General features: G+C 37.6%; 5 protein-coding genes across 8 annotated transcripts; 4 read left to right on the forward strand and 1 right to left on the reverse strand.

Annotated features, from left to right (window-relative positions):
• The first annotated feature begins 721 nt into the window (after positions 1–721).
• Positions 722–4,953, forward strand: LOC145202886 (zinc finger protein ubi-d4-like). Its single transcript, XM_080075819.1, has 9 exons — positions 722–889; positions 970–1,040; positions 1,335–1,438; positions 1,740–1,927; positions 2,038–2,104; positions 2,681–2,878; positions 3,503–3,656; positions 3,741–3,858; positions 4,263–4,953. Exons 1-9 carry the CDS (start codon positions 809–811, stop codon positions 4,431–4,433), a joined length of 1,152 nt encoding a protein of 383 aa, XP_079931945.1. The 5' UTR covers positions 722–808; the 3' UTR covers positions 4,434–4,953.
• LOC145202902 (JNK1/MAPK8-associated membrane protein-like) lies at positions 4,038–6,205 on the reverse strand. Of its 2 annotated transcripts, XM_080075821.1 has the most exons (6): positions 6,031–6,205; positions 5,670–5,850; positions 5,358–5,564; positions 5,111–5,295; positions 4,967–5,043; positions 4,038–4,906 (listed from the first exon to the last, which is right to left on the reverse strand). In XM_080075821.1, exons 1-6 carry the CDS (start codon positions 6,089–6,091, stop codon positions 4,670–4,672), a joined length of 948 nt encoding a protein of 315 aa, XP_079931947.1. In that variant the 5' UTR covers positions 6,092–6,205; the 3' UTR covers positions 4,038–4,669. The 2 variants fall into 2 exon arrangements, with proteins under 2 accessions (XP_079931947.1, XP_079931946.1); XM_080075820.1 differs by having other exon boundaries at positions 4,038–5,043.
• Positions 6,206–6,414: 209 nt separating this feature from the next.
• LOC145226504 (ribokinase-like) lies at positions 6,415–10,226 on the forward strand. The gene is made up of 7 exons (XM_080092294.1): positions 6,415–6,592; positions 6,724–6,811; positions 6,955–7,103; positions 8,436–8,590; positions 8,659–8,826; positions 8,958–9,146; positions 9,212–10,226. Exons 1-7 carry the CDS (start codon positions 6,586–6,588, stop codon positions 9,386–9,388), a joined length of 933 nt encoding a protein of 310 aa, XP_079948420.1. The 5' UTR covers positions 6,415–6,585; the 3' UTR covers positions 9,389–10,226.
• A 713-nt stretch (positions 10,227–10,939) lies between these two features.
• Positions 10,940–13,318, forward strand: LOC145226478 (ribokinase-like). 2 transcript variants are annotated; one of them, XM_080092293.1, is made up of 7 exons: positions 10,940–11,094; positions 11,205–11,295; positions 11,392–11,540; positions 11,722–11,876; positions 11,958–12,110; positions 12,530–12,718; positions 12,774–13,318. In XM_080092293.1, the coding sequence occupies exons 1-7, from the start codon at positions 11,088–11,090 to the stop codon at positions 12,948–12,950; spliced, it is 921 nt and encodes a 306-aa protein (XP_079948419.1). In that variant the 5' UTR covers positions 10,940–11,087; the 3' UTR covers positions 12,951–13,318. The 2 variants fall into 2 exon arrangements, with proteins under 2 accessions (XP_079948419.1, XP_079948418.1); XM_080092292.1 differs by having other exon boundaries at positions 10,942–11,094; positions 11,943–12,110.
• A 171-nt stretch (positions 13,319–13,489) lies between these two features.
• LOC145226452 (uncharacterized) lies at positions 13,490–27,574 on the forward strand. 2 transcript variants are annotated; one of them, XM_080092290.1, is made up of 12 exons: positions 13,490–14,156; positions 14,658–14,771; positions 14,988–15,065; positions 15,875–15,978; positions 16,397–16,526; positions 17,132–17,304; positions 18,433–18,701; positions 19,211–19,341; positions 21,656–21,707; positions 24,535–24,855; positions 25,576–25,631; positions 26,438–27,574. In XM_080092290.1, exons 1-12 carry the CDS (start codon positions 14,109–14,111, stop codon positions 26,534–26,536), a joined length of 1,575 nt encoding a protein of 524 aa, XP_079948416.1. In that variant the 5' UTR covers positions 13,490–14,108; the 3' UTR covers positions 26,537–27,574. The 2 variants fall into 2 exon arrangements, with proteins under 2 accessions (XP_079948416.1, XP_079948417.1); XM_080092291.1 differs by lacking the exon at positions 25,576–25,631 and having other exon boundaries at positions 26,438–26,528.
• Positions 27,575–27,834: the final 260 nt, after the last annotated feature.

The following is a 27,834-nucleotide window of genomic DNA, read 5'->3' on the forward strand; positions in this document are numbered from 1 at the left end:
ACAGCTGATGATGTCACGGAGAAATGCTAAGATACCCAGCGTGAATGTGAATTATCGCTTGTCTTGCGAACGTGACTTTTGCCAGCGCGCTGCGAGCTCCTGCTGGACTCAATCTGAAAGAAAAATGAGAAGCAGACGTTTGAGCGTTTTGTTCATTAGCTTCTGTTTGACATGAAGTAAGTTGCTCCCGTAATGGCCCTCGTGTTCGTTCTAGTGTCCACTTGTACGTCTGTTCGTCAAATTTCGAGGAAGTTTTGTTGAAGCACCACTCACTTGGTTTTGTAACTGAATAAAAGCACAGTTGTTTTCACCCCAAATCCCCTTTCTAAAATTTAACAAGTAAACAATCCTTAAGAAAAACAAATCACCCTTGTTAAAAAGTGCATCTATTTTGAGCAACGGATTGCCAAATTCCGAAAACTTAGTAAAAAAAAGCTTGTGAAGTACAAAGCTATCAGTCCGAAATGGTTGGCCGAAATTTATGAATGACCGTTGACGATCGATCAAAGGCAGCTTAATCGGAAGAAATTACTCCACCTTAGGCCTTTACGAAACTGTATTTAAAACATTGGCTAGGTATTAATTAAAATATGATGTTTTCTGATAAACCAATGTTGACAAAAATGTTTGGAACAAAATGTACAAAGTACCGGTAATAGAAAATATAATTTAGATTAGGATTTCTATGGTGTAGTACTATTTCTTTCGTTTTTGGTGTGTTGTTGTTGTTTTCCTTTTTGCTGATCAAAAAGTTATTTTGCAGCTGAATTTATCGTCATCGATTTAAAGGTATTAATCACTGCTTAAAATGACAACCCCGGATGTGTTTTATAAAGAAGCTATGGAGCACTGTCAATCATACAACAGTCGTCTCATGACTGAAAGGCGGGTAAGGGTTTTTTCAATGCCGATTTAATGGGTCACCGACTCACCCGTCTTTGGCCTAAAAACAACATTATTTTATTTCAGATTCGTCTCCCTTATCTTGATTCGCAAACACGGGTTGCTCAAAATGACTGCTGCCTTTGGTTTGAAAAACGGTAAGTTAAATGAAAACTTATGAACCAATTTTTTATTAATATTGGTTATATAGTATTTATACTGGTTTTAATATTCACTGAACATACATGATTACATACCTAATAAAAATCTAAATTAGATTTGCTTACCTAGAGTGTATACTGGAGGAATACTTTTCATGACAAAATTTATGTATTTTATTTATTGCGATAGTGAAATGCTAAATTAAAATTAACTCAATCTCATTGCAAAATATCTTTCTTCTATTTTTAACAATATATTGTACTTACAAAACTGCAATCACTTTGTAACAGACACCGAGGTCCAGGCCTTCATCCTAACCAAGTCTATTCATATGCGAGTAAGCGATGGAAAAAGCGACCAAGATTCAATCCTCTACCAGACACACGGTTTGAAGGTATATGTATATATGTTTATTGCTATACATCAACTACCACCCTAAAAAACAATCACTAGATAAAAGGAATGTGTTTTGTGTTGATTGACTGTATTGTGCAAAACTGTTTTTGTCTTTATGTCCAGTTAGATCTTTGCTTGTGATATCTTGTTTTTTTATTATTTTTGACCAAAGTTTATTGATAGGATACCTTAAAAACTGTTTCCTAATTGTATTAATATGCTCAAATATATTATCATTCTCTCAATTTAGATAATGATTCTCATTTGCTGTGACATTCTTTAATTGCATATTTGTTCAGAAACAGCACATTTGATAAATGAAAACTCAAACGACTCTTCAAACATTCATGCAATTGCTGCTGCCATGATGGAAGAGGAACCAGAAATTGGAGAATCAAACTCTACCATACTAAATAATGAAGATTTGGAAGATTTTGATGAGGACTTCGATGTCAGATCAAGAAGGAAATCCAAAAGATCTCATAAAGTAGGTCCAATTTAAGAAAACTTAATATGGTCTACAATAACACATCAATATGCAGTTGTTGCACCAAGTTGTGTGCTGCTTTTTTACACAAATTATTTTTGTTTATCCAGGCCACAACATCTACAGGCAAAGCAAAAAGGAGTGATGCCCAAGACGATAAGACACATGCTTGTGAATGTAAGTCAACTCTAAAATTCAACACCTTCATAAATCTATTGTGCTTTCTGTTCTTGTGATTCTAAAACAGTGCTCTTCTACTTGTGTGCACGGTGCACCCTAAGGTGCACCAGTACGAAAAGGTATACAAGGGTGCATCACAAACTTTTAATGAACCATTAATATTTGACTTTCAGGATATTAGACAAAATATGTACGTTTCAACTGATGTATAACCCTGGTAAACTTTTTCGATGGTTTATCCCAAGTCTGGTTTGATAGTGTCTGTGTTACATTCGGGTGATGTTAGGATATCCAGTGTTGGCTTTTTCGACGATGTTTCATAGAAAATTCGCCAACTCGGAGTCAATTGACAAGATGATTTGCATAAGGATTTTTCATATCGCTTATTACCTAAGTTTACCTTTTATGTAAACAGGGTGCATGAGTTTGGCACAACAACTTTAAGGGTTCACCAAACAAAAAAAGGTTGAAGAGCACTGTTCTGAAAGAATCCACCCTGAATACAATAAGGACATGAGCATAATTTTTGAGCAGGTTTTGCAGACTTAAATTGAAAGTTTGCGTTGATTATAGATTGTGGGAAAAAGTACAAGAACAGGCCGAGTCTCAATTATCATCTGCAACACATGCACCAGGAAGAAATGGATGCGGATGATGAATACACTCCAGGCGGTCGTCATACCCCATCTTCCATTGTGTCAGATGATGTACATTCTACCACATCACGAGCCTCTGCAGCTAGTGCACAAAAAACTGTGACTACAACTGTCAGTAAGTTCAGAGTCATGTTCATTGCTTGAGCACCCAGATGTCATTTAGCAGGAAAATGCTAGTTTTTTTATTTTTTTACGTACCAATTGTGTATTGGGTTTAAACTAGTGATGCACCGAACCCGCCTAAAAAAGTTCGGGCCGAAACCGAATATTCGGCCATGAGGCCGAATCAGGCCGAACCTAAAATCCCCGTTTCTTTGAATGTTTTCAACAGAACCTTGTGTTGTTGATGCGAGTGAACTCAATTTTGACAAACTAAAATCACTTCTACAATGCGTAAGCTTTGCTAAACATATAATAGTTTGCAGACAATGTGGCTAGTGTTTTATAGATACAACAAATAGTTAATTTATTATGTTTCGTATGAGCGTAAATAAAATTTAAGGCCTCAATTCCATGCAATAAAAAAGTTCGGTTTCGGCCGAATTTTCAAAAAAGTTCGGGCCGAAACCGAAACATCGGAAAACAGCGGATTCGGCCGAAATGTTTCGGCCAACCGAAACTTCGGTGCATCACTAGTTTAAACCTGTTTAAAGAAGCCTTGCTGATGGCCAAACTTGCTAAATGATGTACAACTCATGTTCAGTAATAGGTTTATAAGTGACATACAAAGCTTTTGCAGGTGAAAGTGGGGATCCAGAGGGAATGGAAACAAGGCCAAAGCGAAAGCGCCAAACTCCAATGAATGATTACTGTGACTTTTGTCTTGGAGATGCTGACGAGAATAAAAAGACTGGAGTGTCTGAAGAACTTGTCTCCTGTGCAGACTGCGGCAGGTAAAAAAATCAACAAGATGTCTTTACAAAAGCATTTGTGTTTGTAAAATATATTAATGACTTTCTTTTGATTCGTGTTTACAGGTCTGGTCATCCAACCTGTCTACAGTTTACAGACATTATGACAATGAATGTTAAAAAGTACAGCTGGCAATGTATTGAATGCAAATCCTGCCATTTGTGTGGAACCTCTGACAATGATGTAAGTTTACCCCAGTTGTCTTTGTAATCATATTGGTTATGTGAGGTGGTACTAAATACTGCATGCTACAGATTTGAAAAGTCTTGAATATGCTTTTACGAACATTATAATTTTGCGGACTTTTGAAAGCGCTGATGATTAGAGTTATTCAGATTTGTAATTGAAACAATACTACAATCTGGTCTAATTTACCCTTGTTGAGGCTTATATTCTCATATTTCATACACCATGAAGTATTCTAAGCGGAATATATGTAGGTATTTACAATGGTTCCCTTTTTAACAGAAACAAAATTGGTATTGACTGCAAAAATAAAGAATGTTCAGTGTTCACCCGTAAAAGGCAAACAAGTGAATGTGAAAGCATATTCCTTACAGTTTTATTTTTATGCATTAACCTTGCAGGAACAACTATTGTTCTGTGACGACTGTGACCGTGGTTATCACATGTACTGTTTGCAACCTCGCATGGAATCGCCGCCAGAGGGAAGTTGGATATGCCGATTATGTGAAAGTGACAGAAAAGAACGGGAGAAGGCTGCAGCTGCTGGAAATGCAAGCACACTGAGCTTGTAGATTTTGAACATATCCCTGTTTTGAACAATCATATTACCTGTCGTTATGTGCAAACACAAATGGAATTGTAAGGACTTGTCATCTTTACTGATAAACTGTGCAAGAGCAAGCCTTGGAATTTTAAAGTCCACTTTTCTAGCCGGATTAAATAAAACTTGTGGAGACACAAAAACAAACACACTTGTTTTACAAGATCAAAACAAGTTTATCAACAACAAAATTTAAAGAACAAATCGTTACAAAGGCATTCCGCCAGTTTCTACTGTGATATGGTTCGGATCAGTACATTGTTCAGTAAGTAACAGAAATAACAACGGCAGTGGAACAAATGCCAAATATGCAAAACTGGTATAGGTAAAACTTGTAGTGTATGCATTTCCAAGGGCTATGATGGAGTACGCCAATGTTGTGAGGTGCCACAGTATAATGAAAATGTTTTGTACTCGGTGTTCACCAAACACATCCTTCGGTTTCTGCAAACAAAAACACATGGTTATTGCAAATATGAGTGAAAAATCAACATTTCTACTTACTTTCATATCCCAGTACACAGCATATACAGCAAGACCAGTCATAGTTGCCAGTATGGTTAAATATGGATATGCATAATCTGAAAAAAAACATGTTCAAAAATGAATAGTTGTTGTTAACGCTAAGTGCTACTACATATTACTTACATATAAGGCCTGCACATATTGCATGAATCACTACGAGAATTGGATGAAAATACAGCGCGGCGTAAATAGCCACATTGCATTTCTTTTTGTCTGCCTCAGATGTGAGAAAGCGTGCAGCAAGCGTTGGTCGCAAAAAGAGCATTAGTGCAAGAGAAAACAAATAGAACAGAAAAATAATGGAATACCTAAAAAAAGGTTGTTGTTACTTAAGTTTGCTACCAGCAGCATAAAATTATGATTTGCTTACAATGGGTAAACAGCCTCTTGGGAGCAGCGCACAGTTTCAACAAATTTGATTCGTGGATTAAAAAATATTGTATACCAGTCTGAAATCTGTTGCACAGAACATGTGACAAGACTTAATGACCCCTTTGGCTCAAATGAAAGCAAGGTAAATACAGCAGCTAGAGTTGTTTCAATAAATGCAAACCCACATTGAATGGCAACATTTTTTCTGTAACAAAACAAAAACATCAAACATAGTTAAATTTATACTCATTTATTTTAAGTTCAGGTTTAAGTATAATGCATAACTTTTTGGTATTCTTGTTTCACTTACTTCCATTCTGTATGCTTGTGCAAAAGATAAAACCAATGCAATACAAGAGGCAGTGTTGCCATGAAACCAAGATAGAGCCACTGAAAAAGAGTTGGTTTTCCTGTGCACTGGCTACAATGATATTCCATATTAACTCTAAAACCAGAAGGACAGGCACCACATTCACCCCATATTGGAACACCTGAATTGCATACAGTTATAGTAAAAAAGTGTACAGTCTTTGACCAATAAATTAGCACAAAAAGGGAAAAGACCCATGTGTAAATCAAAGGTAGTTGTGAAATTTTGTCTGGTCCTTAATTTCTTGCATTTGTTTTTACAAAATTAATAATGTCTTCATAGAAAAGTAAACACTATTTACCTGCAGTAGTGTTCACAAGTAGACGACCGCAATAACGTCCGGGGCAGTAGTCCAATGACATTTTTGAAGGGATAATTATTTATTATTTGCTAATTTAGATCAATGCAAAAATTCACGTAATGTATTCATTTGTTTAACATATTCGCAAAAAAAGCTGAAACAATATTTAGTTGGTGGTTGTTTTAATGTAATTGTTTCACTATGTTTTAATTTATCAAACAAAAAATAACAAACCCCAAGCCCAAACCAAAAATCAAAACACATAAACTGCAACAAGTAAACGTCACGGTTGATTGAACATTAACATTGTTTTCACAAAGATTTTTGTGTGCTCTGTTGCAACGCTGTAGCTTTGTGAACATAAAAACTCAAAAAACCCAATTCAACTTGGATGTGTAGTGCTTGTAAACTGCCGAGTTTGCAGTCTAGTTACGTTGTTTAAACTGTCAGCTGAACTAGAACATGTTGCGTTTAGCGTTTGCTACAAATCATTTACCGATTCCCAAGTAACAGAAACAAGTAGCCGATATTTGCGCTATTGGAAGTGGCAGTAAAATGGCAGGTAATAACTAAATAGTAAATAGTTTTTTGTAAAACTATAGCTAAATGCCAATGTACCTATCAGTATACGTTGACATATTGTTTTGCCTTGTCAACCTTTTCTGAACATAGCCTAATTACATATTTTTGTAGAAGTTCTTGTAGTGGGATCATGCAATATGGATCTGGTATTCTATGCTCCGCGACTGCCCGTCCCTGGAGAAACAATACATGGTACGCGGTAGGTATATACTATATAGTAATAATTCATACACTTACCTGGTTACAAGTGCAGTAACCGTGACAGTTGGACCAAGAGTAATTTGTCATTTTTGCATTTGTGTTCGAACGGTATTTGTAGGCTATAAGGTGTGATTGTTTTAGATTTGCAAGTGGATTTGGTGGCAAAGGGGCCAACCAATGTGCGGCCGCAGCCAAACTAGGAGCAAAAGCAGCAATGATAGGAAAGGTTGGGAACGACACTTATGGTGAAGAGTGCATTTCGAATTTCAAAGCTCTGGGCATAAATGCAGGTAACCATTGCGATGTAGCCTAATCGAGTGTCGAATATGGGTGTGGGAGCAAGCTAACTGGCTTCCCCTGGGAAACAAATGCTGTAGCTGAAGCCCAAAGAACTGCAAAACAAATATTAAGCGGAGTTTCATGTGTCCTTCAACGAGTGGTATTGTAGCGTTGTTCAGAGTAGTAAGCGGGCCCGAAATTCAAGCCAGAACCCGGGCCTAACCCGAAAGTACAAGCCGGAAGCCCGGCCCGAACCCTAATCGTTTCTGAATAGCCCGTTTAGGCCCGAAAGTTTGATCGACAGTCCTGTGCATAAACTCCTACAAAACGTAATACTGCACAGAATATAACGAAAACGGCGTTTAGGACTGTTTTGGGTCATTTAAAGTCAGGCTCGAATCAAGCCCATTTGTTTAGCAAAACCTTAACCCGAACCCGAACCCGACCCGAAAAGACACGGTCCGGCTTACATCTCTGGCGTATAGTTGCTATCGAGCAGGTCTGCAAAACAAAGTGTCGCTTTTACTGCGGCCCACTCGATCAGGGGCCTTTTTTGCACTGCAGACCGGTTTGAAACTGAAATTTGTATCACATTTCGGCCTTTGAAAACCAAAAATGTTCAGCACTGAAAACTAATTGCAGTTATTACAACTTTGATTCAATGTGAACCTTGAGTAAGTTTTATGCGGCCCGGTAACAAACGTGGTTGCCGACCACTGCGCTAGTTGATTTGTATATATTCGGCATATTTACTACCGTATTAACTCGATGGTAAGCCGTATGTTTAGGTGTTGAAAAATTATATAGGCCACAAACTGCTCTTCATTTTTTAGATTTGTGTTTCATTAATGTAATTTGTTGTCATAGATTATTTGTCGTTTGATTTTTTTTTTATTTCTTTATCTCAGTGGTCGGCAACCGCCGGTCCGCGGCCCGGTACCGGTCCGCGACGAGTTCGTTACCGGGCCGTATAATTTTTCAGGTTACATGCTCCAAAACATTTTGCCCATGTATCCCGGGGATGATAAACTAATTTATGTGTTTTCATTGCTAAATATTTGTAGTTTTTTGAAGACCGGTCCGCGATAAAAATTTTAGTTTCATAACCGGTCCGCAGTAGAATAAAGGTTGCCGACCCCTGCTTTATCTTATCTCTTAATACGGCACTTTTTATAGACGTTATAAAAACGTTAGCGTACAAAAGACGAATTGTGAAACCGTCCGGAATTTTGCCCACGCAGGTATGGTAACCCTTCACTGAACTCCTTGCCTGGTGCTCCTAGTGGAAATAGGTGTCAAATAAAAAATACTGAAAATTGAAATACTGTCATTTTCTTCTGAAGATCATGTTACCGTGACCGGTGAGGCATCGACTGGAGTTGGTCCCGTTACTGTTGGAGAAGATGGAAATAATTTGCTGATGATTATACCAGGGGCCAACTTGCATTTGACTGAATCGGATGTTGATGCTGCTTCCTCACTTTTTCAATCAGCAAAGGTATTTAAAAAGCCATTGGGATAATGCTTTTTGTTGAATCAGTGTACAAAGGCTACTCTTTCGTGCAGGTTCTGTTATGTCAATGGGAAATTCCACCACATTCAACCCTTCATGCACTTAAAAAAGCACAGGATGCTGGTATCTTCACCATATTCAATCCAGCCCCAGCCCCACAGGAAAAGCTTAGTCTAGATTTCTTCAAGTATTCTGATATCACTTGTGCAAATGAAACTGAGGTATAGGCTATACTTTATATTGGAAAGTGCCTTATGCGGTGGGTGTTAGATGTTGTTGCAAAAACTACGATTACTTCTAAAAAGTTTAATTCTCATTAGTATTAATCATGCATTAACGAACCTTTTGTTAGGCGTCAACCATGACCGGTTTGGAAGTAACAGATGTAGAAAGTGCTAAAGTTGCTGTACTGCATTTTCTTGAGATGGGTTGTAGAATTGCAATTATCACACTTGGCAAGGATGGTTGCGTTTTTGCAAGCCAAGGCTTGGAAGAACCCTCTTGGGTGCAGGCTGACAAAGTTAATGCCGTAGATACCACAGTAAGCCCTTGCGTCTTTTTGATTCTCATGAATTTGGCCGTAAGAAATTATTTTGATGCCTTTAGGGTGCCGGCGATTCATTTGCTGGGGCACTGGCGTTCTTCTTTGCCAAACTACCAGATTTACCCTTGAAAGAGAAATTACGTCGTTCTTGCTTTGTTGCAAGCGACTCTGTCAAGCGGGAGGGGGCACAAAAGAGTTATTCCTGGCGCAGGGATTTGCCGGACGAAGTTTTTGCTTAGCATTCATGTGCAAGCGTTTTTTTGATATGTTCTTGTATTCGCCGACTAACTTTATTTGATTTTTGCAGACTAAAGTTCTTTGCTTTCCTTGCAATTCGAATAACCAACAGTTTGTGGACGATTTTGTCTATATAATATCCTTTATATCAGTGGTTCTCAAACTCGGTTTTCGGGGCCGCATGCGGCTCCCAACTACTTATTTTGCGGCTCGCACCACACCTCAGAAAACCACCAAACATTGCTATTTTAGTATTCAAAGTAATAATCTTAAGTGATTTTCTCAAGGTTTTGTTTTTTGCGGCTCCCTACACACTTGAAAAATACCATTTGGCTCCGACAATAAAAAAATTTGAGAACCACTGATTTATATGCTGCAAACTGCGCTGCAACGTTTACGGATCGCAATCAGTCTGCTAAGGTACCTGCAGCTAACAAGGCCCATTAAAAAACTATTGCGTATAACTGAAAAACCATTTAACCGTTCCAGGCCAAATTCGGCATGATTGTTGCAGAGGTTGATATTAAACATCCATTAAATTTTGAGGGCGTTTGCAAGTTTTGTTTTTGTAGGATAACAGTTTAAAAAAAATTAAAACTTGGGCCTTAATACAAACCTATGCTGTTAATAAAGCCCAACATTTTCATGTTTTTAAAAATAGTCTAGAAACCAATCAGACTCATTTATACTTTGCTTCGGTCAAATAAAAGTTCAAACAAGCAACGTTATTAACTCATATTACACATATACTGTTAACTAAGACATATAACTGTTAATCTGAAGGTACTAAAAAAAGAATAAACGACCCCTTGACATTTGATAACCAAAAATACTAAACGAAAGATTAGCCTACTTCCACAAACATCTTATTCGGACATTTTATCTCCCTAAGAAAGCAAAAAAGCAAATTTTGTGCATATCAGTCGCTTTTACTATAAAAGAGACTTGAGAAAATAACAAATTATCGTTGGGCCTTATTGCAAGCAATGCCTGATAAACAAAACCGTAATAAAATTTATTTGAAGTAATTCTTTTTTCCTGATCGGATAATGCTCCAATTAAACTAAAATGACCCCATTACTAATATATCTTAATAAGTTTTCATTTCGACAACACAACCTTTTCATTTTTGCTATCAATTTTAACAAAAAATAATAAAAAGTTGAAAATAAACCCTTCTTAATTTGGATTGGTCATGATAACAATAACATATAACTTGCAGGTCCAAAACTTTGTAAATCATTTTAAGTACATATATATTTTAAAATTACATCAAAACGGAAGCATTTTTTCTGGCACATAAAAAAATATTAGCAGTGGGCCTTATTACCTTCCGGGCCTATATACCTTCAGGTACCTTATAAGCTTTTTTAACGAACAAAAGTTTACGCCCTTGTGCTTCATGTTGTTGTGATTTAAAATGTGTCGAAAAATTGCAATTCGGCTTTACTACATTACCACGTCCCCGTAATACTTTGCGAATAAAATCTGTTCTCAGTGATCATTATTTTGATAAAAAATCTGCCACAAGGTGGAGCAGCGATATTTTCTTGTGGTCCATGTGGATGTGTTTGCTTTTTGCAAGCCATTGCAGATTGCTGTTCGCATTCGAATCCAACTACTTGAGTCAAAAGAAACTTATTTTGTTTAGATTTAAGTAACTTTTCAAATGTCAACTTGAGTGACGTTGCATCAGAAATTATGGCTGGTATGGTAAAAACGATTTGATATTTGTTATTGTTAGATATCCTTATTAAAGATGTTTTAGAATATTACTTTTAATTGAAGAAAAATTATAACACTTTGTTTATATTATAGCTGATATACTTGTTACTGGGTCATGTAACATGGATCTAATAACATATGCTCCAAGACTTCCACTTCCAGGAGAAACCATACATGGAACGCGGTAATGTCATGCTACTACTATAGTACTGTTATCTAACATTTTTAAAAATGTCACAAAAAAGAGGTGATTTTTGTAAAAAAATATGTTTGTAACAAGGTATGTGACTGGATTTGGTGGAAAAGGGTCCAATCAATGTGTTGCTGCGGCCAAACTGGGAGCAAAAGCTTCAATGATTGCAAAAGTTGGTAATGACGCTTATGGCAAAGAATACATAGAAAATTTCAAAGCTTTAGGCATAGACACAGGTAACTTATTGCTTGGAGTTGTTATAAAATATTAGTTGGAAAATGCAGTAAACTGCAAATTCTGTGAAATGATTCTTAATACAAACTTGTTTTCCAATCTAATTTTAAAAGAAAACAGTCTTTATTTATCAAGATCATTCAATTACATTTAATATAAAAATCCCATGCTTTGCTTTATTAGGACATGTAACAATGACTGAGGATGCATGTACTGGAGTTGCTCCCATTGTAGTTGGAGCAGATGGAACTAATTCAATCATCATTGTTCCTGGGGCCAACTTGCATTTGACTGAATCCGATATTGATGCTGCTTCCTCACTTTTTCAGTCAGCAAAAGTATTTTTTAGGTTTTGTGTAAATTAGTAGCTACCTTGTGGCAGGGTACATATTTCTTTAATGCAGGTTATGTTATGCCAGTTGGAAATCTCCCCTGAATCTACACTATGTGCACTTAGAAAAGCAAAGGGTGCAGGCGTTTTTACCATATTTAACCCAGCTCCAGCTCCACAAAAAGAGCTTGATACAGATTTTTACAAAAATGTAGACATTGTTTGCCCAAATGAAACTGAGGTATGTACTGAAATGTTGCTATTTTGTGTCCGGTTTTAATTGTTTGTCGTTTTAAACAGTATTTGTGGTCCAAATTTTACTAAACACCCTCACAAAACGCTTGAGTGTTTTGACCCAATAAGTGTTGTAAACCAGACTTCATGTCAATCAAGTCATGTCATTTGATTTAATTGAAGTTTTTGTCAAGTGAAGTGGAGATATAACTCCAAGTCAATGTAGCACAAGAAAAAAAAACGAAGACAACAGTATTGTTGAAAAAAAAACAGGCTTAAAAATAAGATTAGATTTAATATTTTATCCACAAGAAAAACATTTATTGAGTAACCACTCACTGTGATGTGAAGTTTGTAGATTATTTAGTCAAGTTTTCAATTTAAATCTTTGCAACACCGTTCCATGTGTCTCTGCTTTTTTGTTAGGCCTCTACAATTACAGGTTTGGAAGTAACAGATGTAGAAAGTGCCAAAGTTGCTGTACCACACCTTCTTAAGATGGGTTGTGGAATTGCAATTATCACTCTGGGCAAGGATGGTTGTGTTTTTGCAAGCAAAGAAAGAGAAGAACCCTGTTGGGTGAAGGGCGAAAAAGTCAATGCTGTAGATACCACAGTAAGTCTTTAATGGTAACTCTTTGTTCGTTTGAATATATCTGTTTTTATGCTAGGGTGCTGGTGATGCGTTTGCTGGAGCACTTGCGTTCTTTTTTGCCAAGTTTCCACATTTGCCCCTTGAGGAAAAACTACGTCGTTCTTGTTATGTTGCCAGTGATTCTGTTTGTCGGGAAGGAACGCAAAAAAGTTATCCGTATCGTCGAGATTTACCGGAAGAAATTTTTGCTTAACTATTGTTTAATCGCAATTATATTTTTTAATATTAGTATTGGTGCAATGCTTTGCAAGTTTATTTGTGTGCAAACTTAATCATTGATTTTATGCATAAAAACATACGTTTCGGGCGATTTTTAAAGGTTTGGGTTAAAACCGAAATATTGCCAAAAGAGGCATATTTCACAAAATGCTTCAGTGCTGTGAAACTTCTTTGCCTAATCGGTCTGTACTATGTGTCTATGTCAGTCTCGATATCCAAATGACTATGAGCCAACCTCACCATCCAATGTGAGTCCCTGTCTTATAACGGTGTAGCTGCAGCGCGTCTACCCCTCTACCAATAGTATCCTCAACTTTGTCGCGCTTTTTAACGTCTGAACGTTGCGCAGCTATTTCCGACCTGGTGAATATTGTAGCGCAATTGTGCTGCTACGATTTTGCACGACGAAATAAACTCAACTACATCACAAATCATTGTCAATGTTTGAATCATTTCAAAAATTACTGTCATTTACTACGTTAAGACAGGGATTTCATATGTGACCTGCTCTAAATAGTCGTGTGGTCTCCATACTGCCCTGAATATTTTTGACCCCTAATCTAGTGAAGACTTTTACGTTTTCACGAGGGCTTGATTGCAAAACCGAACGATTTTTTATGTTTGTATGTGGTAAAAGCTACCCAGACTTCAATATAGGCCTATTATTGAACCTAGTATCGTTGCCAAAGGTTCTGTGACCATGTCTGTCGTTTCAAACATCAACGAGTTGATTTTTACGTTTAGTGGCAACCGTTTTTCTTGTAATACTACCACAAAGTGGAGCCTTTGTGCGCAAGCAAGAGCATTGTTGCTGGGAACGCTACGCGATTTGACTGTCGGCATGTGTATTGAATCGTGAGCTAAATGCGGTTTTAAAGATAACAACGCTTAAAGTGGAGAGCGCCCGGTTTGCTTTGTTATTTACTCGCATAAGTACAAGTGTGTGAACAGCACTTCAGTGTAATTGGTTCAAATTCAAAGTGGTTGTTTCCGTTGTTTACCAAGCCACCCAGAGATTGCATTTGCAATCGTTGAGAGGCATGTTTATCGGAAAAATTATATATTTTCAGGCCAGTTTAATGTTTTTAAGAAGGTAGCCCTTGAAAATATTGCTGATCAATGCAACTAATTAATGACTATGGATGTGCCAAGAAATATGACTGGCCTTTATGTTGGAGGGGTAATATAAAAAAAATATATTTTTTGCTTGTTTTCAATATTTTTTAAAAATATTATATATATCTTCCACAAAAACTATTTATACAATCGTGTTTGTGACACTTTCTAGCTTTGACAGATGCTTGGTTTACGGTTATTTAGCTTTTTTACACGTTAAAATTAAACAATTTAATTTCAACCAATAGCCTATCATACACAATACTTGAAAATCGATGTAGCAATATGTTCTTTAGTGAAGTATTTGCTTTGAGCAAACACTTTATTGTTGGCATTCAATTGAAGAATGGTTTCTTTACATAGAACCCTTTGTAAAATATTTACCTAACAGCTGTGGGTGTTTCAACATTTATTAAAGGCAAGGGAAACTTATATTTATTTATTTAAATACTGTCATGTGCTTGAATGCAAACCTATTTTTGGATTAATTTTTTTTTGCGAAGTCATTGTTTTTCAAAGTCATTTATCAACATGAAAACATTGTTTACAACTTTTCTTTTTTTAGTTTATACAAGAAGGCTATCTCCCACCACGTGAAAAAAAGTCAACAATCCCTTCCACTTTGTACAGAGGACATGTTGTGAAACTGGCAAGAGCACCAAACTCAAATCCACACAGAGTAAGATCTGAACAAAACATAACATTCGTGTTTTTCAAAATGAGCAACTTAAAGTGACAGTGTTATGTTTCACATGTGTAAATAAATACATTTATTTTTTATGATACTAATCCTGCTTTATGATACTAATCTTGATATAACTATGTATTATTGCTTTAGCTATGTAACATGGATGTTTAAGATTTAAACTTTTTGTATATTTTTGTTTATGTGTAGAGTTCAGTTGGGAGATATCCAATGCACTCATTGAATTCTGGCTTCGCTGGGCTCAAAGTCCCAATAAAGGACCAAATGGTAAATATGAAAAACACAACAAAGGAAATTTTGTGGACTTAAATTTGTGACTTATAGTTAAAAAAAACTGTGTGTCAAATGGAATGTGTAATATGTGTACTCAATGTCTACTGTTGCTTTGTTTGGGTTGCCAAGTAAATATTTAAACTCTTTCAGTCTATCAAACTTTGATATTGCTTCTCTGTGACATTTTACAAGGTAAATGACATTCACTTTTCCTTTGATGTCAAATATCATTGTCACACACATATAATGTTAATGTTTTGAACATGTTTTTCTGTATATTTGTGGGCATATACTGTCCCGTGTAATCACAAGGTATCAGATTTCAATTGAAATTGTGCTGTTGTCACAAAGCCTGATTGGCATGTTTACAAGCCGAGGGTTGTCAACAGCAATCTCTTTGTAGTGCTGGTGGATGGCTTACAAATTGTCACTGTGCATTTTCTATGTGATAAGACACCACAATGGCAGAAAAATAGAAATATCAACCTCCTATTTTTATAAAAAATGTTTTAGTGTAACCGTTAAGGACCAAACATCTTAACTAACTTTTACCTCAATTGACTTTTCAAAGTCATTAATAAACAACTTTTGGACACAGTTTATGGATAAAAGTGTGTTTGGTGAACTGCTGTAGTATTTGTAGCAAGCAAAGGTGTAAAGTTTGGCACACTGTACACCTATTTAGAACATAATTTAAATAAAAACATCACTGCCTGAAAAATTGTGTTTGTAGAATACCTATAAGTGCAATTTTGTTGTTAAATCGGTGATGTAAGGTAATGTGATAACCGCCTTTTCTGTAGAATTACAAAAACCCAGAAGAACAGCTGCGTTCTGCATGGCGACCAAAAACTCGAGGAAAATGGGCCAACTACCCCATGTCAATTGAAGTACGAAAAATGGCTGGGTAAGTATTACATTATTTAAGATTTAATGGTCTAACCCAGTATTTCCCAACCTATGGGTCATGACCCAAAGTTGGGTCGCCTGAATTTTCTGTTGGTTCTCCTGTTTTAGTGACAATAAGAGCATCTACTTTCTGGCTTTGTTTCGCAGCGTTATTTTTTATTTCCCAAGGCATTCAATTGTTGCCCAATAATAATTTCACAACAACGTGGCGAGATTTTGTTTATGACGTTATAAGATGTGTTAGCTCACCGTTGAGCGGTGTCCGGCTAAAAATGCTTTGAACCAATTCTGTTCGGGCTAAATGGTAATGCTTGGTTGAAAAAACGAATAATATTGGTTTGATTTTTTTGACTTTCCAAACTAGCGTAGTAATTTTCGAAACAGTTTCCCGTTTCAAGTTAACCATATTTATTCAGCAATGGCGTTTCAGCGAGCTACCTGGCGGAGTGTGTGTTGGCTGGAAACACCGTTGAATCACATGGTTCTAAACAGAGTGCTTTAGAATCTGGTTTATCCCGCGTAGCCCATCCTGGAGCTGGCTCAAGGGTAAACTGTTTTTTTTACAAATTTCAGTACACGCAAAACTTTATTTGCAACCCTCTTTATTCGCTTGTTTGTATTTTTTTTAATTTTATTTATGTCATGCTGTTTATCATTTTGTTTTAACAACGTTATATGTTCAATTGGAGCTGAAATAAAAAAATTTAATAATGTTAACACTTTCATTTTACCACACGTTGATCATGTGATTATATAGTCAGGGTTGCCATACCGTCCTTATTTCTAAGATTTGTCCTTATTCTTGACTTGAGTTCTTATTTTATCTTATTTTTACCAATTCCAAGTCAAATCCCTACCTGAGCTGTCGTGAGATGCACAAATTATTTTCTACGAACAAAGTGTTGCTGGAACAGATTGTTTGTGGCTAAAACATGGCATGTGAAATATCATGGCTCATATGAATGCAAAGATTTGTTCAAAAACGTTTGTTTCGTTCGGTATGAAAATGTAATGTTTCGGTTGTCCTTATTTTAGGGTACATGTCGATGGCACCCCTCTAAATAGTGGTTTTTCTCGTCATACAAATTCCCCGTAAAAATATCTGTAACCTTCTTGACACAAATGATCATGTTTGGCTAATTCTACTGTAGATATCTTATAGTCCGATTCAATATCGCGACAACGACGAAGACCAATTTTACCAAACAATGTTCGAAGAAATCCGCCAGGTGGTGTCAGTGCAGGACGATGCAATGAAGCGGAACCGCGAAAAGCTGGAGAGAATTCTCATCAACGATTCCAACATTAGCATAAGACCTGAAGTGTAAGTGATCCAAAAAATCTTCATTGCTAGAACTCCTAATGTAACAATATTTTTGTGTGGATTACTTTAAACCAGTGGTTCTCAACCCGCGGTACGTGTACAGCTAATCGTACGCCGGAGCTTTTAAGGTGGTACGCGAGTAGTTTCTGCTGTACCTGATGGAAGTCAGGTTATGAAATGCAACTTTACGGACCCAACTGAATAGCTATGGTGTTGGGCAAAACTCGTGTCTTGATCATTCCGTTGGAATTGCGAAATATATTCCGTTGGAATTGCTTTCTGGGTTCAGAAATATCCTGTCCTATTTAGAACGAGAGGCATATCTTTTTGTCTACACATGGAAACAGGGTTTAGGTCAGGGTTTCCCAACCTGTTCTGTGCAACCTTTTAGTCGATATTCAAATCTAATTCCCCCTACAAATTTAGTTTCCTAAAATACCGTTTACATTAACATTCGATTATACGAGAACTCTATTTTTCTCATCTCATATGTGGCAAATGCAGCAATAACGTTTCTCACAATAGGAAATAAATCTTGTCAAATATTATTTTTCAGTTTTTTCAATTCACATGGGATAAAGGTGGTTTATGACGCTTCTGTTACCTAACGTTTGTTGCGTAACTGCCTTTCTGTTTAATCTAATTCGAATTTCCTGTAACATATCTTCCCACAAGCTTCACCTTTAACTTTGTTGCGATTCGACTGAAGCCCAATCTTTTACAAACTCAAATTTAAAGCGTAAAACGTGTCTTTTTTGTTTAATGATACACAATTTTCAAACTGTGCCATAACTAAAATCCCGTCAATTATTATTACTTTTATAGCATTATCTTTTTCCCACCTAGACAATAAGTCGGTAATTCATTGGCAGGTTGTCAATCATAGCCGAGGGGACCTAAAACCCACAAAACTGAAATAATAATGGATTACATCTATCCTGTTGTGTAGCACCACTGTTTTTGTGGTAAAAAACTCATGTTTTCATGTCAAAGTACAACTTCATAATGATTCGGTTGATTCGGACGAATTTATTTAGCAAAATTGCCGAATATTTGGTTTCGGCCGAACCCAAATTTAGCCGATTCGGTACATCTCTAGTTTAAACCAACCACTACGTTCGTGTGCAGAGTCAGCCCTGCTCGTGGACAAAAGCGCGTAGCAACGTCATACGGTCACGTTAGGAGGGGTTTCGTGCCCTCCCAAATCACCAAGCGGCCCCATACGACACTTCCGGCGAACGACCAAGCGCGGTCGTCACTGCTTCTTCCGGTTCCATTCGTCTCGCATCACCGACCACAAACCAAGGAGCATCAGAGCATGACCAGATCGGAAAACGTCACACCGTGGTTACCTAACGTGGTAGTTACGTCACCGCGCATACACAAGGCCAAAGCGGGTACTTTTCTTCTCATTTACTTATATTTATTTATTTTTTTCATCTGTTTGAATCAAGATTTTATTGGTAAGACTTAGCACTGGAAAAAACAACTGTAAAATTTTGTTGTAAACTATGTGAAATCACGATAGAATACAGTAAACCGGATTCGGTTTATCCGGATCTTCGCCTAATCCGGACAAAACTTGGGGTACAAAGATTTCCAATGTGGTAAGGCTTGAACTAATTGACATCGGTAAATCCAGATCTTCGGATGAATTAGGGCAATTTCTCGGGTCCAAACGGGTTAACCGAGGTTTACCGTGTTTTTTTTTCGAGAAGTATTTAGAAAATTTTCTGCAAACGCCCTTCTATTAATCGCATTACAAATGGATTTTTGCTTGTGAGATCAAGGCCTTAAACGGAGATCCACCTTTAAAAAAATTAAACAATCGATTTAAATAAAATAGAAGTTCGTAAGAAATGTTAATATTGACGTCATTGCGAACATGTCATCCTTTTCCCTCAAGAGCGAAATTATCGCGACGACAGTGTTCGTTGGAACACCCCAGAGCCCATGACGTCAAGCACCAACAACCAACCAAACATTGGTATGACGTCATTCGAGCGACTTCAGAAACTTCTTGACGCGGCGGCGCAGGTAAAGATGGTTACAAGGTCATGTACTTGACCTCTATGTTGTTTTTCTTTTAACTGATAATGCACTTTTGACGGGTTTAAATCAGTGTTGGGATTCAAATTTTTTATCAGCCGATTCTATCACAAAATTCATAATTCATATTTTTTCAGCCAGTTCTGTTACAAAAAGTCCATTGACAGTAACCAGTAATGCTAACCGGTTCGCTGATCTCATAAAATTTCGTGAGACGGTTCTAAAAAACGGTTCGAACCGGCTGAATCCCACCACTGGTCCGAACCCAGCTCTCGCGGAATAATTTCGATAATGTCTAAGTTCGGGTCAGGCGTCTCAGACTATTCGGTCATTTGTCTGCCCACCTTGCGCCACATTTTATCGCGTATTTTTAACTTTGGCAACTGTTGGACTGGACCCCTATGATATTCCGTCATACTCATACTGTGCACAAACACTTCCTAAAACAGGGGTCACCAAACTTACTGCGGGCCGGATAAGTTTAATAATAATTCGCGCGGACCGGGTCTTTCCAGTCAGCGAAACGATTTTAATAGGGCCGCCCAGGATTGGTCTTTCTAAAATCCCATTTAAAATCTAAATCTAAAATCCCATCTAGTGATGCGACTGTTAAACTGCATAGTTAGTCTCATCTTACGAGCAATGCTTGTATATTACGTTGCAAGTAACAAAAGATGGCAATGGTTTGCGCACAATTAACATTTGTAGTCTTGTCTGTGACGTAACAAACAGGCTTTGGATTAATCCGGCGTTGTAATCCTATGAAAGCAGGTAATATCAATTCTACATATCGCGACACAAAACTTTCGTAAGGAGCGGATTAATTTTTAAATGTTACAGACTATAATACAGAGTTAGCAATTCGCTTTGGCAAACCAAAAATTGTGTTCGCGGGCCGGATGAAATGACCTAGAGGGCCGGATCCGGCCGCGGGCCGTAGTTTGGTGATTCCTGTCCTAAAATAAAAAGTTTTCAAAACAATCATTTTTCCTAAAACAAAAACATTTGGCGTAAACGATTCATCCGTATGGTGTCCCTATAGCCAGGGGGCCTTGAATTAATTTCTCTCATTTAACCCTTTCAAAGCAGCTTTCGAAGATAAGATGAAAAATTCAAGCTCCTTTACCACCTTAATGTGACCAAACTGAAGACACTTTGGCTTACTTACATTAACCTCGGAGCATGTAAATTTTAACCCGATAGAAAAAAACCTTACCGAGCCGTTCGATAAATGTTAGTCAGTTGCAAATGAAAAAATTAAATTAATTTATTGTTACGTAAAATTCCAGCATGTTTATTTAATTACCTATTTGGGAGTAATTGTAGTTAATTTTGTCAGTGAATTATTCATACCATCAAACTAAAATCCACCCTAAAAGTCAAAACACAGTTTTCATGCAGCAAAAACGAAATTTGTGGTTTTAATCAATCATGTTTACCTATTCTGACAAACGTTTTCTTGGTGAAATTGATTTGATGTGGAGATTTCCTGTAGGGGAATGCAGCTATGGAAAAATGTAATTATAATTTGTGTAATCATGACCAACGGTGTATTTTGCCAAGCAATCCCCAAAGCCAAACGCAAAATTGTTTGAACGGCAATATATTAACGAATAAAATACAATGTTGTATTCCCAATAGTCTGATTTTCAACAATATACTAATAGCTATCCAGCAGATTTGCGTTGATTTGTCCATTAGCACAAGCATGTGTTTATTGATTTGTTTGCACTGCGGAAATGTATTCAGTGCTTGCCAAATTTGTGCCAGGTGGTTTTTCTTGTAACAAATCCAACAACAAATGTAAGTGAGTTTTAATAGCACTTGAAATGCCTGTATATGGCAGTTCAATACGATTTGCCTTCTGTGGTAGCTAAAAACCCAAAAACTAAAGATACACGTTGCAATAGAAACATGTGTTTTTGCAACCATGTGCGTTTAAAAGAGAAAAAAGTCGATAGTTTCTAAATCAAAATCGCCATAATGGATGCCAAACACTGGATCTAGGCAACAATGCCCAAAATTTGAAATTCGACGTGATTTATAACTCAAACACTTTTCGGTGTCCTTGTCGTTTTACGAGACCGTTTAACGATGACAATATGATGAAGTGACAATGCAAATAAATTTTACTGTTCCTTGCGCCCACATAAATGATGACAGTTTGCCGAAAACCGTTTCTCTGTCTCAACCCACGCGTGGTTCACCTTTTCTTTTCACCTGGCTGTCTGAGGTTGCCTTGACGACGGACTAATTCCCTTGGCGTGATGCGAGGTTGCGTAAACGCTGCCCTTGTTTACAGGAAGACGTTGATTCGCCGAGGAGGGATCGCTTTCTTGCTGGCACATTGCGAGGTGAGTAGGGACTGCTTGTTGGCGGTGGCGCGCTATTTATACCGCGTCTCCACTGACGTACGCTGGGGTGATAAGCGCGATAAAGGCTATCTGAAGATCGATTTAAAACAAGCGATTTTCGTTGTGCCGCCAGTTGCGTTCTGTGGAGGCCAGGTTGCCACGAACCAAGCGATTAATCGAAGCAGCAATTTGGTAAGCTGTTTTTTAAGTTTGCACACAGGTCGATATGTAGCATAGCCGAGCGGATTAAATGGAAGTTTGGTATGCGCACAACTCATTATGTTTATTGCTTGTTAGCTGGTTGTCGAAGCGCAAATGTGTGGATATATTCACTACATTCAGCGAGCTATAACAGAAAGCAAAAGTGTTTCTGTTGCATGTGCGGATGGGAGGCCTTGAAATACATTTTAGCTTCGTAGTTGTAAATGCACAATACCATATTGCTGTTAACACTGAAATTGAATCGGTGTTGTTTAGGAGTTTTCGTGGCGAATATGTTTAGCAGGGATTCGTGGCATTCAAGTTAGGCGATACTTCGATCTGTCACATTAAAGTTTGCGTGGCATTTATGGTAGTTTTAGGCAGTTGATAGAATATGCATCGAAACATAGGTTTACAACACGTTGAGGTTAAATATATTTTTAGGCATGAAATATTTAAAGCCTATTGAGAAAGTAGACATTTGCAGCTTTGAAAAGTTGTCTTGGCACACATTTAAACTATTAAAAGCCAGTAACTGGATGTTGTATTAGTCCTCATGACATTGTACAATTTTGTATGTCTTTTTATAGAATTGCTTTTCGATGAAAAAAGTGATTATGTTTGCGAATAGTTGTACGAATTAGATGAGACAAAAGTGTTTTTTTGAAATTTTTCGGTCAAAGAGTTCTGTGGCCTGAAACTAAACGTCGTAACAAGCATCAAAAACTAAAAATGGCAATAGAAATCGGTAAGGTATGCGCAAAGATACGAACCGTTATCAAATCTAATTAGGCATTATATGAAATATGTATAATTTATACGATTATTGTCTTTTTATCCACTTACAAAAAATGCCAGTCGTTTAACAAACAGCCGCGCTGGTACCATAAGAACAGGTTGTGCGTTTTCTCTTAAATGTTTTCATTTCCCTTGGGTCTCCCCATCAGACGTTATATTCGAAACACCTGTCCGTCGGGTCGCCATAGGTGCACGATTTTGCGGTTTTTGTTTCGTCAGTTGGGACTGTCCTGCTCCCAGTAGCGCGAGAAAGTCGGTTCTTTCGTCACACGGGGCACGACCACTAGAAATTGCTTGTGATGTTTTATATTTTATATTTAGTTGTCGGGTTAGGTTATCGTTTTGGGTCTATTCGGCAGCATGGCGTTAAAATAATAAACATTATTACAACAAATTGACCGTTTTAAACAGTGATTGATTGGTGTTTTTTTTTTTCTATCTGTCTATATTTTGTTTTTAAACGAGTAAAATAATTAGCTTTTTATTTATGTTTACAGTAGAATTCGGTTTTAAACAATTTAAAAGTACAGAGGTTACGCAAGGTATTACTCCTTAATATGCATTAAAAGCCAAAACTCGATCGTTTTTTACCAGCCCAATTTTTACACCGCGAACACTTAGGACTAAAATGTGTTTATGAAACCGCAATAGTGTTTTTCGTTGTTAACGTTCAACTAACATGTTAAAAATACAACCTATAGCCGGAACAATATAGGCTTCGCGTAGTGAGAGAGCAACCGTATGGGTTACATTGAAGCTGGTTTAGAGCAAAGATGCACCACTCTTGACCGTCCGCATAACATGCTCCTATTTGCCTAAAATGTGTCCAGTGAGCCCGAATGTCTCGCAGCTGGACACGTACGGATACTGGACGTATAATTTTCGGCATCTTCGCTGTTTTACAAACTGTTCAACATGGATATGTCTGATAAAGTGGCAGGGCAAATAAAAACTTGACTTGACTTGAATTCAATATAACAATCGTGTGTTTTTCCATACCAAACAGTCCATTGAAATAAGTTTTAGAAGCCATATGCCGACCAAAAGAGTTTTTACCAACGTGCGACCGCTTGCATATCAATTCTATATTACATGTGTGCGCCCGCTAATTCTTGTATTCGGCTGTATGTTGTGCACCCTTGGGTTAATTTTTTACCCGCCATTCGTACAAAGAGTTTAACCGGGGCGAGTACAAACCCTACATGTGGATTGTGCCCAATTTTGGGTGTTGCTACTCGGTTCAAACACACACAACACGCGACGGATGCATTTAAATGTCGTTTATTTATCGACGATCGCAACCAATTCCCAGCAGGCCGATTAGCAGGGCATATGTCACCGTTGACGGTGATTGGGAGCAAGTTAAATCGATCATCGTTCGTCGGGCTAAACCGCAAGAATCGCAACATTCTCCTTCAGTCTTAGCTACCAGGTCTTGCAAAGTTCTTCGAATAAAAATTTTCGAACTAAAAATTTTTTTGAATAGTTTTTTTTTTGTATGATCAGTGATTCTTGACAGGTTGCTCAAAGACGTTTGTTGATAAAAGCTTGAAAACTTTTTGGGAGGGTTTAAATGTTCCCGAAATGTGATGAGGCTTTCAAACGACAATCCGCGCATTTATCTTGAGTTTTGAAAGCATAGACCCTGGGCCAGCGCACATGTTTTGAAAGTAAATACGAAAATAGAACGTAATAAATTATGATTTCACCTAACAGGTTGAGCTCGTTTTGTTTTAAATCTGGGTTACTTTGCTCTGATAACAAGGTAAAAGCATCTCTTACCTTTCGTAACCAACAGAAACACTTTACATAAAAACGCATAACACAGATATTGCTGCCCGTAAACCTCCTATCGAGAACAGCAGCAATCGTCTGGACGCCACCACAAGCCCGGAACCAACACAACAGGCCGCTTTGTCCGTCGTGGTGCCCGCATACTACCAGGAAGAGCAGTCCCTGCCCCCAACACCCCTTCCTCCTACCCCATTACCCCAATCACCCGACCCCCATATCGACATGGGAAGCGCCGCTAGCAAGTTGACACGCAAGACCAGCGATCACACCCCCTCCCCGCCCCCGTCTGAGGTGTCAATCAAACTGACGGTTGAGCAGGACGACGGCAAGCGGGTGCCAGTCAACTTCGACGCGGGTGAGCCTCTATTAGTGTGAAGTCATATTTCGTTGTGGTCGAGTGAGTTTGTCACGTGTGCCTAAGGTGATTTTATGATTTCTTGACAATCGATTCCAACGTGCATTTCGCAAAAAAAACAATATGGACCCAATGCTCGATTGATGAACATTCGAATGCAACTGTGCCTTACACGCAGGGGTCGGCAACCTTTTTTGCACTGCGGGCCGTTTTTGAAACTGAAATTTGATCGCGGACCGGTCTTTAAAAAACTACAAATATTTAACAATGAAAAATGTATAAATTAGTTTATCATCCCCGGGATACATGGGCAAAATGTTTTAAACCATTTAACCTGAAAGAGTATACGGCTCGGTAACGAACTCATCGCGGACCGGTACTGGGCCGCGGACCGACGGTTGCCGACAACTGCATTAGGGGATAAACTGGAAAGAGTTGGATATAATTTATTGAATGTTTAATGCGGTTAATTTTCTTTTAAATATTTGGCTTATTATTATCATTAAAGATAGTACTACATTTATTCGGAAAACAGAACGGTCCGCGATATTCTTTTAAATGGGCTGGTGGACCATGACCTAAAACGAGTTAAGAACCACCAATCTTGAGGGGTCGTTTATCGCAAACCAATTAATTGGTCTTTTCATTTCATTTTCGTGTGTTTGTTTTTGTGAGTGACGTGCTAGCGTTGGTGACTAACCTTTGAATTGTTTAACAAAGACGTTGAAGCAAAACACAATGGGCGAGCGATAACGACCATTCTCGACGAGGTTGAGGTGAGTTTCGAACCCGTATCTCTTCGGTTTTGGTCCATGTGTGTTCAGCACATAGTTTATTTTGTGTCTGAAGACTGACAAGGCAAATGCGTAATAACTTGGCACACAATAAACAAATACAGTACCCGACACGAAATACACATATAATGCGATACCATCTTTAGTTTATTTATTGGTTACCAACGCGGGGTTGGCGGACACAAAGGTGTCCGAGAGAAGGTTCTAGGCTAGGGGTATAAGAAAGCAAAAACAAATAAACCGTTTAACTTCGTTTATCATCTCATTAGAATACAAACTTATGTTATGTGATAATTTTTATATTATATGTTTTGTATTAAATATTGGTCCGTTGCTAAAAAAATATACCGTAACATTAATACTGATAATGGTTTTGTTTAGTTGTTGCAGTTTTTGTCATACAGATTTTGTATGAGTTTTTTGTTTGAATCTGCTGCCTTGAATGTAGTGATTGATCTGCTGTGATTTAAATTAGGTTTTTGTGTTAAAAACGCAAGTTTCCAAATAGCAATTCTACTTCATGATTCAAATAATGTCTACGAAAAAACTTTCATTTTCAATAGTATAAAAATGTGCATAAAAAAAGAATCTCAATGTACAAAAACTGAAGTAGCCTACACATAAATGTAAAATCTTTTTTCAAACGAATGCCCGTTTTTAACCCTAGCTGAAAATACACATGATTGAACATGCTAACAAAACTATCATGTTTACCTTTATCTGAATGGCTACACTAGCCAATGCGGCCGATCTCTCGTTACCTTTATCTGTTATACATTTAAACGCAGAGCCAGGCCGAGAAGAAGCGACGTGAATTGGAGAAGCTTCTGTTTGAACATCAGCAGATCGTTCACGAGATAGTTCGACTTGAGACGACCACCCATTAGCGCAACGTCTTTATCACTTCGACATGTGTTCTTTCACGTTCTGTCGCAGTCATTATTTGTGGAGCGAAACCGCCTGTGCTTCAGGTCGTCAATGAACCGGTATCATGCCCCTAAACACCAAGGACTTTGTTGCTGTTTTCTGTTTTTCTTTTTGATTGGTAACAGAGCATTTTTGTATCGAAGCGAGATTGTGTTTAAGCAAGTTATTGCTGTTTTTACATGTTTCAAGTCAATAGGAACAATTGAGTTGTTAAAAATGTATCATGCGCCCAATAGCACATACACCTGCCTAACAAGAACTGAGAGTGGGCATTTACTCCAAAACTTTAAGACGTGTTGAAATTAGATTATAAATGTGATTCCACTTATTTTTCGCACCCTTCCATTACAGTGGTTTGGATTTACGTTGTTAAAACTTGTACGTTTCTTGAGCCGAAATCGGAAATCAAAAATATATATTGTTCATTAAGCAATGACACTTTTGCTTAAAGGACACTCCATCATCTTACTAAGTTTTTTAGATCCAAGAATACATTCGCCATCGGGCATACGCGGAAATATTGGAAAATGAGGGACCACTTTTTGTCATCGCACGTCACTTTCTTTGCCACTAATATGAGACAAGCAACGTTTGTATTGCAGTTTTCATTTCCGTTTGTATCAGTGTTCTCGATTTTTAACACCAGCGGTACGAGTACAGCTGAAATATCAATCGATTTAACCAAGTGTTGGGCTTGTTGACAACACTTTTTCATTCAGTGTTGGTTTTCGCAAAGCTATTGACGACCCATTTCTTCACACTTTATACACGAATGATATTACTGTGAAATACATGTAAGTGGGTAAACAAAGTAACATTTGCCATTGTAATCCACCCATTGCAACTGAACAAAATCCGAATTGTTCCTTAAGGGGGGTGTTTCCCTTTTAAAAATTGATTCGATTTCCCACCTTATGTGTTGGCTGTACCGACATTTGCGTGTGTTTTTATTTTTACTTTTGTTTCGAAACACGGTTTTGTCTTTCCAAACTTTCCAAGCCGAAGCCTATCTGTGTGTTCCAACAACTTGAAAGAGCTCGTCTGGCCAGCGCCCAAGGTCACTTCGTAGGCGCTAGGTTATCTACTTGACCTAGTAGAGGAAATAATTGATCTGACACTACACGTGTGGTGATGTAATGGTTGGAAAGATTTCCAGGTGAATTTCTTGAAATGTCATTAAAAACGATGCACATATCATATTGTTTTTGTCCGTATTTTTTTCTGTCTAACGCCGGTTTGTGATACGCGTTTGGTCAAG

The sequence above is a fragment of the Phallusia mammillata genome, chromosome 1 (genome assembly GCF_965637545.1).
Source record: "Phallusia mammillata chromosome 1, kaPhaMamm4.hap1.1, whole genome shotgun sequence".
NCBI classification, from domain to species: Eukaryota; Metazoa; Chordata; class Ascidiacea; order Phlebobranchia; family Ascidiidae; genus Phallusia; species Phallusia mammillata.

What these genes read in the sequence shown, in the direction of transcription:
- LOC145202902 (XM_080075820.1), bottom strand. Translation starts at nt 6,091, where the DNA reads ATGTCATTGGACTACTGCCCCGGACGTTATTGCGGTCGTCTACTTGTG. An exon ending in ACTTGTGAACACTACTGCAG is followed by an intron (nt 5,851 to 6,030) that starts GTAAATAGTGTT and finishes TATGCAATTCAG; the next exon opens with GTGTTCCAATATGGGGTGAA. An exon ending in CACAAGCATACAGAATGGAA is followed by an intron (nt 5,565 to 5,669) that starts GTAAGTGAAACA and finishes GTTTTGTTACAG; the next exon opens with AAAAAATGTTGCCATTCAAT.
- LOC145226478 (XM_080092292.1), top strand. An exon ending in GAAACCATACATGGAACGCG is followed by an intron (nt 11,296 to 11,391) that starts GTAATGTCATGC and finishes GTTTGTAACAAG; the next exon opens with GTATGTGACTGGATTTGGTG. An exon ending in TTTGCCCAAATGAAACTGAG is followed by an intron (nt 12,111 to 12,529) that starts GTATGTACTGAA and finishes CTTTTTTGTTAG; the next exon opens with GCCTCTACAATTACAGGTTT.
- LOC145226504 (XM_080092294.1), top strand. An exon ending in GAAACAATACATGGTACGCG is followed by an intron (nt 6,812 to 6,954) that starts GTAGGTATATAC and finishes TGATTGTTTTAG; the next exon opens with ATTTGCAAGTGGATTTGGTG. An exon ending in CACTTTTTCAATCAGCAAAG is followed by an intron (nt 8,591 to 8,658) that starts GTATTTAAAAAG and finishes TCTTTCGTGCAG; the next exon opens with GTTCTGTTATGTCAATGGGA.
- LOC145202886 (XM_080075819.1), top strand. Translation starts at nt 809, where the DNA reads ATGACAACCCCGGATGTGTTTTATAAAGAAGCTATGGAGCACTGTCAA. An exon ending in TGCCTTTGGTTTGAAAAACG is followed by an intron (nt 1,041 to 1,334) that starts GTAAGTTAAATG and finishes ACTTTGTAACAG; the next exon opens with ACACCGAGGTCCAGGCCTTC. An exon ending in TCCTGTGCAGACTGCGGCAG is followed by an intron (nt 3,657 to 3,740) that starts GTAAAAAAATCA and finishes TCGTGTTTACAG; the next exon opens with GTCTGGTCATCCAACCTGTC.
- LOC145226452 (XM_080092290.1), top strand. Translation starts at nt 14,109, where the DNA reads ATGACTATGGATGTGCCAAGAAATATGACTGGCCTTTATGTTGGAGGG. An exon ending in CAAACTCAAATCCACACAGA is followed by an intron (nt 14,772 to 14,987) that starts GTAAGATCTGAA and finishes GTTTATGTGTAG; the next exon opens with AGTTCAGTTGGGAGATATCC. An exon ending in TTCTTGACGCGGCGGCGCAG is followed by an intron (nt 19,342 to 21,655) that starts GTAAAGATGGTT and finishes CCTTGTTTACAG; the next exon opens with GAAGACGTTGATTCGCCGAG.